The 11,178-nt window shown below is 55.7% G+C and overlaps 3 protein-coding genes across 3 annotated transcripts; all 3 read right to left on the bottom strand.

Moving 5' to 3' along the window:
- Positions 1 to 365: 365 nt before the first annotated feature.
- N656DRAFT_840027 (uncharacterized protein) lies at positions 366 to 1,101 on the bottom strand (the record flags this gene model as incomplete). Its single annotated transcript, XM_064818924.1, has 2 exons — positions 366 to 525; positions 767 to 1,101. The coding sequence occupies 2 exons, from the start codon at positions 1,099 to 1,101 to the stop codon at positions 366 to 368; spliced, it is 495 nt and encodes a 164-aa protein (XP_064665642.1).
- Positions 1,102 to 1,597: 496 nt separating this feature from the next.
- N656DRAFT_718743 (P-loop containing nucleoside triphosphate hydrolase protein) lies at positions 1,598 to 4,007 on the bottom strand (the record flags this gene model as incomplete). Its single annotated transcript, XM_064812305.1, has 2 exons — positions 1,598 to 2,346; positions 2,414 to 4,007. The coding sequence occupies 2 exons, from the start codon at positions 4,005 to 4,007 to the stop codon at positions 1,598 to 1,600; spliced, it is 2,343 nt and encodes a 780-aa protein (XP_064665641.1).
- Positions 4,008 to 5,693: 1,686 nt separating this feature from the next.
- On the bottom strand, positions 5,694 to 10,712 carry N656DRAFT_718825 (uncharacterized protein; the record flags this gene model as incomplete). The annotated part of the gene is made up of 2 exons (XM_064812313.1): positions 5,694 to 5,906; positions 5,976 to 10,712. The coding sequence occupies 2 exons, from the start codon at positions 10,710 to 10,712 to the stop codon at positions 5,694 to 5,696; spliced, it is 4,950 nt and encodes a 1,649-aa protein (XP_064665640.1).
- Positions 10,713 to 11,178: the final 466 nt, after the last annotated feature.

Genomic DNA, 11,178 nt, shown 5'->3' with positions numbered 1-11,178 from the left:
TGCGGCCCTTCCCAGGCCTGATACTCCAGGCTGCTACAATAAGCGAGGAGATTGAGATAGGTACAAGAGCTCATGAGTAGTATAAGGTGGAAGCCTCTTTACATTGCTACAACATACAAGCGAAGAACTTTTTCAGTACATGGACTTTATAATCTAAAGCAGGGCTATCAACGTGAATCAGCGCCTGTATCAAGTTGTATAGGCAACTATGTCCTATTTCTATTGCTTCTGCTGCGCACAACCATTGGGTACAATGGAATTTCACTGGCTGCAGTGCATACCCTAGGTTGCCACTCTTGCCCCTTTCAGGTTGTACATAACCTCCCTCGCTCTAGTCAGTGGTCTGGGAAGTTCGCAGGTTACACCTAGCCGACAACTTGGCGTAGCAAAACGGTAATATCAATAGGGGTGCATTTGACTTCACGGCTGCTGTAGATCTGCCCTGGCGTCCAGTTCTCGGTCACGTTTGTTGTGTCGGTGCAGCTGAGTGTAAAACTGGTCGATCCAGATGCGACAAATGTTCGCCTGCTATTCAGTCAGCTAATCATATCCAAGGACAGGTAAGAAAGGGGGCAAGGAAAAAGAGAGCGGGCAAAGTTCAGCACGGGGGAATATGAGACCAGCCAGCTTCCTTCTATCTCTGGACTCAACTAAGAACTTGTGGGAAGATATTGAGCTCAGCAGTCTTACCTCGTCTCAGGCTTCTTCCCCTCGCACACAACAGTTTCTTCAGTCAAGCTGGCCTGCTGGACGACTGAAGCGGAACTTGACGGTGGAGCCGATCGGGGCAGTGGCAGGGAGGGTGCAGGTATAGTCCATGGTTCCATAGAAGAAGTCGGTGAGCTGGCTGCTGGAAGCTCCGCACACGGCAGTGTAGGGGACAACGTTGTTCGAGACGTTGAAATTCACGTAGCCCCAAGAGTTCTGATGTGCTGGGTTGGTAAAGGTGTACTGGGCATGGTAGTCGAAGCCTTGGACTGTCCACTGGAGCCCCAGCACGTCCTTCCAACACTTCGGTTTCGCATCACAGCTCCTGCCACCGGCTTGGCCCCAGAGAACTGACAGCACGGCAATGATGGATGGGATCAGGCTTTTCACCATATCTTCGTCGGCGTTAGTGGAGTTGAGACGAGGGTCTGATCGTACTATCTGCGAGGCTTGACGGGACCTTGAGCTGCATGTGGCATGGATGGCAGCATTTAGTATACTTTACACTTGAACTTATAGACATTGTTGATTTCTATCTTGGTGCCCCCGTGGACCGACAAATGCATCTGATGGATGGGTGCCAAGCCATGACCTCGTATTGCTTTCCCGCGCCGTCCAATTGCCGTTAGTGCCCATGCAGGTTATCCTAACTTCAAGGGATCCGGATATGCCTATCACGTCGCCGGTCAGTCAGAACATTGATGGCAAGGTCAACTCTTCCGTTCCTGACGTTTATCATGGTCAGATGGTCCTATTGATGGTCGTTGACACACACTCCCGCACTTCCAATACATCTTCCCATTCTGCAGTTGAGCTCAACTTGTTCGCATGCACAGGTCAACCTAAACTGCCCGTGTAAGTGCTCGGAAACTGGCACCCACTGCCCCGATCATTCGTCGTAGAGCGACGTATCATTCTCCTGGTTGCACTTGCTCGCATGAGGGCTGGTCACCTTGATTCCGTTTTCGATTCTTGCCAGAGTGAGCGGGTATCCCTTGTGGTCGCACCAAGTCTTTGTCATCTTCACGGCCGTCTTAATCTCCCGCCCGTTCAGCTGCCACGTTGCGAGTTCCTTGATGTCTTTGCTGGTTAGCAAGTTACCGTCCCCTTCTGCTTCACCACTTTCGGCAGAACCATCCTTTCCTTGCCCGTTCTCCAGAGCCACTGGTCTCTCGGGGTCTGCGGATGACTTGGGTTGTCGGGGCGATAGTCGGTCCAGGAATTTTTCCCAGACGAGCATGCGTGCTTCGGGCGTGAGTGGATTAAAGAGCAGATGCAGGCTGATGCGGCTGCGGAACGCCGAATCGATGGTGCTGTACAGGTTGGTGGTCAGGAAAATGATGCCGCGAAAGTATTCGAGCTCACGCAAAAAGATGGAGACGAGTTCATTGCGGGCAATGTCCTGAGGGTGTCGCTCAGCCATGAAGACATCTGCCTCGTCAAGCAAGATGACAGCGTTCCAGTCGGTTGCCATCTGGAACACCTTCTTAATGTTGACCCCAAGAACGGCCGCGTTGATACCGAGGTCTTCGGCCTGGAGATGGAACAGCGGCCGCTGCGTGCGGTCTGCCACGGCTTCTGCCATGAGCGTCTTGCCAGTTCCTGGAGGCCCGCTGAGGAGTATGATCAAGCCCTGCCCTGGATGCCAAACTGTTAGTACTTGACAACATACAAAACAACAGTAGCTAAACTGTCAAGCACACACCTTTTCCAGCAATGACATCCTCCATTACTTTGCTCGGCCCCTGTTCTCCTGGACCCGAGGTGCCGCTTCGGATGCCACTATGGCTCTCGACAAAGGACATGACAAGGTCCTTCCTCTGTTCGTCGTAGACTAGGTGATCATATGCCTGGTCGTTCCAGGTCACAGGCTTGATGTCTTCGACAAAGAAGGAGAGCCAGCGCTTGTTTGTGAGCGCGTACCCGTCGATCAGGGGAAGCATGAACATGAGCAGCGGCTGCTCGGCATCTTTTGCCAACAGGATCTGCTTGTTGCGCTCCTGGGCCGCTGGGCTGACACGCCTGGTGCCTGTAGTGGCGGCTGTGGTTTCGGCAGAGGTTGATGCGGCGACCGTCGTTTCGTCGTCGTCGACATCTATGACCAACCGCCTCTTCTTGGTCTGCGGGTCGTTGTTTTCGCGGGACCCCTGAGCCAAATGGTGCCTGTTGTAGCCAGCCACGTCGATGAGGACCCTGCCGTCAACATTGTGCTTTCCTCCAGACTGCATATCGACGGCGATGCCGCTGTAGCTGGCATAAGCTAGCCCCTGATAGTCCAAGGCTTTTCTCCCACGGCTCGTCAGTCTCGCCCGGACATCCTCGGCAGAGTCGTGAAACTCAAGCGGGTGGGCCGCCAGCTCGGTAATGGGCCGGTTTCCGCCAAAGGCAGGGATGCTGATCGAGTAGTCATCCCATAGGAAGTTGCTGCCGTCGAACCGGAGCATCTCGCACTGAATCGTCAAGCCCATCGCACGGCTGCCCAGGGTCTGGTATGTGGTACCCGTCACCCTGGAAAGGAGCTCGCAGTTGTTGCCCCACGAGATAACTGTTGTGTTCTTGGGGAAGAAGGCCCAGGCGAGTTTGAACGACACCAGGCCATCAGCTTGAAGAGCCTTCAGCTTGGCCCGTGTATCTGCGAAGATGTCGTCGAGCAAGGCAATGAACAAGCGCAAGAAAGGCATCAGTGGATGGCTGGGATCCGTATCACCCAAGGCGCGGTGTTTGGCCACAATGTCGTCGTAGCTAAAGTAGAGCTCCTGGAAGGGGTACTTGAAGCTTGCGTTCTCCCCGGGATCGAGGTGGATATCTTGCTCCTTAAGAATCTCTGCGAGGGCGGCCACCAGCAAGGGATTCTGGACTTCGACCATGTGGTACCGAAGACTGAAGCGACCCGAGATGACGGGCTTCTCCGTGTTCTTCACCTTGAAGACATGGATGGCAACTCGGTTGTGGGCCTTTGCCGCGCTCTTTCTCAGCTGCTTTGGCGGGTAATCAACCCACCTGTATACGCCTTCGCGCGAGTCGGGCCCTTCGTAGAACGTCTTGACCGAGGCCGTGGCACCGTGCTCGCCGTTCTTGTTGGATCCGGCAGCAGATGATGCGAGACCCTGGGGTGGTTCACCGTTCTTTCTGTTTGTTTTCTTCTTCTCCCCATGTGGACCTTTAGGGTCGTTTCCACCGATGGCTGAGTCAGACGACGAGAAGTCGGAGAGAGTTTTCTCTCCGGTTTCGCCAAGGTGCTGTAGCTTGTACTGCCACTTCCACAGCTTCTCCGACACGGCCCTGCTAATTGGGGACATCCTGGTGTATGTGCAAGTACACGCAGCCCAGGGCCTGGCAAATTGGATCTGTTAAATATAGTAAAGGGGTGAAAATGCGAATGCAGTAAACAATGGGAAAGGTAAACGGAAAGGGTGGGACCGGTGTCAGCTTTGATGGCTGATGTATTCGAATAATCAGAGAGATGAGGAGTGACTGTGACACCTCGGAGAATCTTGTCGCTTCTTTGATGCTGGCAACTTGCACTTATCCTCATCCCTGGGTGTCACCGCTGGCGGCGGCTACAATGCTAGGACTTTGACCTAGGCATGAACCCAGGCAGAGACCAAGTGGTCCAGGACCGTAGGATGACGGTGGCTGCCTTGCATAACTAGCCCTGTAGCATACTACTCAGTTCGGTACCTTTCTTTGTGTTTTCACCCTTTTCTTTCTTTTTCTTTTTTTCTCTATCGGAGCGTCATGCCTGTCTAGTGTAAGTCTATGCGTACCAGGTACTCAAGGGTTCATAAATGGAATGCTCTCACAGTTCGTTCCCCCGCTGAACCCCATGCCAGGACTGTACCGCTTGGCAAGACGCAAGGCCTGGGATACCGCCAGAGTTCTATTCTCAAGCCACTCCGCGCCGCATGGACCGCCCATCCGCATCATCTGCCTAGATGTACTGGCGCTTGGCTTAACGGCCAAATGAAGGTATGTATGACCCGAGACGGCTGGGCCCCTGGAAGACCGCACAAAACCCGGGTGGCGTCAGCTGCATGCCCATCCATACAATGAACTATTGTTCTCGAGGCCTGAACCGTTTGGCGGTAGATGCAGTCAGCGGACAGAAGGCGGACTGGCTCGGCCCCGCCGGCCCTCCTCCGCGTCAGACCCGCAGCTGAGCCGTCGCCGTCCCAGGCAAAGATTACTGGTTCCTCGGCAGGTTCACCTACAGTACCGGTACCTTCGTCCTACCAGGAGGAACGTCCATGTTTACCCAGAGATACACACCATTCAAGCTTTGGGAGGGCGATGTTCATAACACCGGCCCTCACCGCAACCAGGCCCATTTTTGACATCAACGCAGTGGTTCCCTCCACCATCCCACAGCCAAATGCACTCTAGAAAGCACTCATAGGACGCCTCGTGGTGAGTTTCTGTTGGCCCAAGTCCCATTCTCACTGATGCAATGTACAAGCTCGAGGGAATTTGCATGGTCACATACTTGACAACTTGGTATGAACTGTGGACCTGAAAATGCACCCTATCCGCCGTTCAGCCATACATTATATCTTTACATGATCATTCACAACATAGGCGCCATCTTCGTATCGTTATTTCGTGCCATTAACTTCCAGTACCACAACTGGACTTTACCCCCCGAGTAGAGACGGCTGCCATCTTCCTGTTACTGAGGCAGGATTACCTCGGACATAGGCAGCCGCCTAGGAAAAGGAGAAACGAGAGAAGAAGAGAGGGAGAGATAGGAAACCTTCGAAACGATGCAGGAGCGCTCTATCCCAATGCGAGCGCCGCGTTCTCCCACCTCCTGAGGTTGGCGGTACGGTGCGGAGGAATCCTCGCCTGAACCAAATTCATCTGCCACTTTCGGCCGCCCAATGTCCGCATGAAAGTCTCAGGGTCTTAATAGCCACCGCGCCCGGTTTCAAAAGTCCCAAGTGGTCGTGGCCACCATCCGCCTATCCCGACCCTGCCATTGGCCGGGTTTAGTATGGACCGCCCAGGTGACTGCCGGCATGCATGGGTCCATGGCGCATCTGAACACTCTCGGCGATACGCCCGGCAAGCTGGCTCATGCCGGACAGTGTCTTCAACGAGGGATCATGAGGCGCGACACGGCTGATGTCCAGCAAGAGCTGCTCGGTCCGCGTCTTCAGGAGCGTCATGATCTTGGGCGTGACCTCGCGTACTTGATCGTCCTGTGTTGCAATCACGGTGGTTAGCGCCCAAAGATTCTCACAAGAATAGCTAAGGAGTAGGAAACATACCAAAGATGCCAGACTCTGGTTGAAAGCATAAATCACAACCTCCAGAAGGTTCACCTTCTTAACCAGTTTCGGCGTGTTGCGATTCAAGTCAACCGAAACGGTGGCGCCAACAGAGAGCAGGAGCAGAGGTTGCAACTCGTGCACAAAGATCGGATTGTAGTTGGAAAGCACCTGCTGGAAGATTTCCTCGGTCCTGTCACCTGCCTGCAGCCAGCGCAGCATAGCGTCGTCGTAGTTACCGCTTCGCATCAAGCCATCAATTGTCTCCATGAGGCTGTTGAGCTCCAGCTTTTGACGGTCTTCGCGGCTGGTCGCCACAAACCCTCCCTGTTGCTCCTGATTACCAAACTGATGCTGATGCTGATGCTGCTGTGGGTATGAAGGTTGCGCCGGAGCTGGATGCGAGGTCGGAGACTGGTGCTGGTGCTGAGGAGGATAGTTGACCAACTCCCGGGGAGCTGGAGCCGGCATACCGTGGGAACCAACGCTACCGCGAGAATGAGCATGCCCATGCACATGGCACTCACTGAGAGATGCTCGCTCGCGGGCCTGCTCGCTCATCTGCTGTTTCAGAGCAGCAAGATCTTTCTGGAGCTGAGTCTGCGAAGCTGCCAAGGACGAGATGGCACTAGAAAGATCCTGTGTCTGGGCGATGAGCCGGTCAAGTTTGGCATCTTCTTCCCTACGGTGCTCCTTCAGCCTTTCAAATGTCTCGCTGACACGGCCGTTAACGTCATCCAAAATGCGCTGGTGCATGCTTTGGGCTGCGGTCTTGGCCAGCGCGGGCGCAACAGCATTGAAAGAGGCGGCAATTTGGGCCTCTATGTGGGCGTTGACGTTGTTGCAGACTTTGTCCACGATGGTCTTGATGATGTCAGGCTTCTGCATGGCCTGGCTGACGGCGCTGGGCAAGAGCCTCTGTACTTCTTTCTGGACCGCAGTCACTTGTGCATTTGCTTTCGCGCTCAGCTGATCGGAGACTGATTTGTCGATGGTGCTGCGAACCGACGGAATGACATGATTGTTAATTTGCGTTATGATCAGATTCTTCAAAACAGCCTCGGTATTGTCGTTGAGTACGTCTGCCACCATCTGCAGCAAGGTCGACTGGTTGCTTGCAAAGGCGGAATCGCGGCTCTCCTGGAAGGTTTGCATTTGCTTCACAATCTCATTGAAGACAGCGTCAAAGCGACTCGAAATATTGGCAACGATGCGCGACTCCATTTTGGTGACGACAGCGTCGAGGTGCTCTTGAGAAACCGAATTTGGCGCCAGCGGGACGTCAGCGAAAATTCTACCTGCGGCGTGGTCGGCGGCTTCGTTGTTGCGAGAAGCAAACTTGTTGGCCTTGTTCTGCGATGCAGCCACGCCGTTTGAGCCCACATGGTCTGAGTTGGCAGCAGCAGCAGCAGCGGCGGCGGCCGCAGCTGCCGCCTTTTTCTTGCGGCCCTTTTTCTCGTTCTTCTCGGGCGCCGGAATCGGCGCCTCGTTCTCGTCCTTGTGTTCAGCCTTGGGCGGCGTCGTTGACTCTAGGGCCTTTCTGTCCTCGCCCTGAGACGACGTGGTCTTCTGCATGGCGTCCTTGCCGCCCCGCACGGCGATACGAATCTGAGGAGCTGCATTCGCATCGCTCTGGACGTTGGAGTGTTGCGCCTCAGCAGGTTGGAGCGGTGGCGGAGCGACAAGCTTCGATATCTTGGCGAGCCCGACCTCTACGGCATCGGCAGGAGCAATGACTTTGTTGTCCTTTGTCCAACCCAGCTCGGCTTGCTTGACGAACAAGCAGGTCACGCCCTTGGAATGCATGGCGTACAGCTCGAACAGTGTGGGCTCGTCACCGTCGCCCGAAGCGGCGGGGTTCTCGAGGATGTTGAGACTGCGAAGCACCCCTTTATTCGCGAAAGAGTATTCGCGAATGCCGCTAATAACGGCAGTCGATTCAGGCTGGGGAATGGATGAGTCCTGCGCGACGAGACGCTGAATATAGTCCACCTGAGATATATTCTTGAGGGTGTACTTGGGCGCCGAGAGGTGAAGGAAGTAGATCGAGTTGCGCGTCGGATGCCCAACGACAATCATGCTGGATGGGGCATGGTACATAACACTGCAGACAGCGTCGGATTCCCTGTTGTGTGGGAAGTTGAACTCCTGGACCGGCTTGCCCAACGCAAGATCCCAGAGCTGGAGAGTGTGATTCTGTTTCATGCCCACAATCATGTACCTCAGCGCGGCACGCTTTTGGTACGGCCGGAACTTATCCAGCAGCATCACAGACGTGGGCCACGCCTTCTCACCCTCGGGCGTTGTGGTTAGCGTCATCAGCGGCTCTTTGATCTCGAGCGAGGTTTGAGCGGGCATGGGGTTTGAAGACTCCGACCCCTCCTTGACCGCCGTCAGATCCCGGACGTCCCAGAACTTGACTCGCCCAGATTTGTCCAGGGTAACAACAAGAGTGTCATCCTGGCTAAAGGTGAAGTCCTTGCCAGCCTTGCCCGTGTTGATTTTGAGTGAGCACTGTTTCAAAAGCCGTTCCGTGTCGACAACCCGGTCATTTGCGTTCTTGAAGAGATCATTCTCAAAGATGAACGAGGGCCAGACAATGTTGATGGACTTGCCCCTGCCGACGGCGAAGAACTCGGGATGCATCGAAGATGGGCGGGCCCTCGTCTTGAGAACCCCGCCGGGAGCATCACCGCCCTCCTGTGCGGAAATGGGCGGCAGGGCGAAGCCATATTGTTCGGGGTGCGCATCCTCCAGGTGGTCGCGATCGCCGTTCTTGAGCTGAACCCAGTAGACGGTGCCGCTGACTCCGGTGCCAATGATGGCTTCCTTAGGGTGATGGTGAGTAGGCGACGACGAGATGGCCACGTTGAAGATGCGGTCCTTGGTGTCGGTGAACAGTTTGGCATCTTTGCCATCTTCCTGCCTAATGACCCGCAAACCGCCCGCCTTGGACATACCATAAGCCATGTATGTCTCGGAAGCCGAGACAAGGTTCCGGTCGACCTGGTCAAAGTCCTTTTTCAGGCGAGCGATGTCTAGGATAGCCTCCTCACGGAATACGGGACGGGCTTCGTCCGTCTCTTGAAGACTGATGGTGATCCAGGGCTTCATGGGGAAATTATACACCTTGACAGGGGCTGCCGTTTCCTCGATGACAACTATCTCGTCGGCCTCTGCGCTCTCCCAACTGTCGGCCACGGGGCCCTGGACAGATTGGGCCCCCTCGTCTCCGCTGTCCTTGGATTCGGCGGCCGCGGCGGACGGAGGAACTCGCGCGTTATCACCAGTGTCGAGAGTATTGGCAGCTTCGCCCGCGGTCTGAGCCGGCTCTGCCAGTTCTGCCGGCTCCTCCTGCGCTCTGACACCCGAGGCATGCTCCTCTGGTTCTTGGTCAAGTTCGCCATGCACTTCCTCTTGCTCGGCACGGGCCAAAGCCTCCGTGGCTTCCCGGCTAGCCTGCTCCGCGAGTCCGTTGATAGCATCCGCAACACTCTGCTTCTTGACTTCAGCATCATCAGCCTCGGCTTCGGGGGCTCCCGGGGCTTCTTCCGGCTCGGTTTTAAGAGCAGGCGACGAAGGAGAAACGCCACTGCGAGGAAGGATGACGACATTGGCTGTGGAGACTGGGGAAATATGATGGTCAGGCTTGACCTTCGTATGCTCGGGACTGGATTGCGCAGGTTCTGGCTTCTTGAGGATCTGGACCGGGCCCGCCGGGGCATGGCTGGCAGGTAGTATGGAGCTGGAAGCGCCCGGGGTAGTGGAAGACTTTGGTGTCCGATAAACAGGAGACGAACCCGAGAGCTCGTCGAAGGTGTTAGGGTAGCCAGCAAAAACACCCTGCTTCACGCCCGAATGCGAGTGCTGGGAATGTGGCGCCGAGTCAAACTTTGGCGGAGGAGACTCGAGGTCTTTGGGCTCAAAGTCGAACTCGGATCGCGAGGCCAGGGTGCCTACCAAGGTAGGCTCGGCCGACCGGCCCCCATGTGAGCTGCCGGCATCCTTCGAATCCTCCCCGACGGGAGGCGGAGTAAGTACGTTGGACTCGGACGGATCCGCCGGCTCGTGCTGGCTTGGTTTTGGCCTATTGAGCAGGTTCAGCAAATATTGCTGGGTGCCCGATGGAGGTGAAGCCTGGTTCCAAGAAGATATCGAGCTCGCCTCTGGCTGGGCTGGCTCGGCCAGCGTGCCCTTCATAAGGGCAGCGAGCAAGCCAGTAGGGTCAGCAGCTGCGGGGGCAGGGGCGTGAATGACGGGCGGAGCGATGGGTGCTGGCGCGAAGTTCATTGGGGGTTCTCGCGATGATAACTGGTGAGAGTTGGCAGGGGGGTTTTGCCCGCTGTACTTGAGCAGGTTCAGCAGATGGGCAGTCCGGCCATCACCCGGTCCAGATGCGCCGCTGCGGCCAGCGCCAATCGGGTTCATCATGCCGGGAGGAAATTGGCTATGTGAGAAACCGACAGGTGGTGTGGGAGCCTCAGGGAGGAAGGCGGGGGAATCCAACGTGTTCTGCATGTGGCTGCTCATGTTGGGAGAGTCGGCGTTGGAGTGGTGGCCATAGAAAGGCTGGCCATTGTGGTTGTAGCCGAACTGGCCGAGGTCAGGGCCGGAATTTGCGCCGGGGCCAGGGCTGGGTGACGATTGCAGGCGAAGCTGGGCGAGAAGGGACTCAAAGTTGGGATTTGCATCTCCGTCGCCCTGGCCGCTGCCGCCAGGCAGGCCGTAGTTGGACATGACGGACGTCTGCAACCGCTGTTCGAAACCAAGGATGCGATGGGTCTGGGCGATCTAGGCGGCAATGGTCAGAAAGGCAAGCTCGATATCGATGGAGGCAGTGAAGAAGCGATTTGATGCTGATGATGGCCGGTAACAAACGCGGAAGGGCGAGGAGCTACTTACAGTACCTTGATGGCGAAAAATAATGGAAAACGGAAAAATACTAAGATAAACTTGCCCGGCAGAAAAGTCGACCGGCAAACAGGCGATCGGTCACCTCGTACTAAGTGCACAAAAACCCGACCAGCAACGGCGCTGCTCTCATGGGCCTATACAAGTGGAAAGGCAGTGACTGTCGGCCAAGAGAGGCGAGTTTGCAGGTTGTAGAGCAGGTATTGGTTTTGCGTTGTGAAAATTATTGCGGTCGGTTCCCTTCAAGGCGGTTGGGGAAGCAGCGGATCAGTGGGTAGGTGGGTGGTGTGGC

This window comes from Canariomyces notabilis, assembly GCF_033297395.1.
Source record: "Canariomyces notabilis strain CBS 508.74 unplaced genomic scaffold N656scaffold_35, whole genome shotgun sequence".
Classification (NCBI taxonomy): domain Eukaryota; kingdom Fungi; phylum Ascomycota; class Sordariomycetes; order Sordariales; family Chaetomiaceae; genus Canariomyces; species Canariomyces notabilis.
The sequence above is the reverse complement of the archived record's forward strand: the minus strand, read 5'-3'. Positions and strand labels throughout refer to the sequence as shown.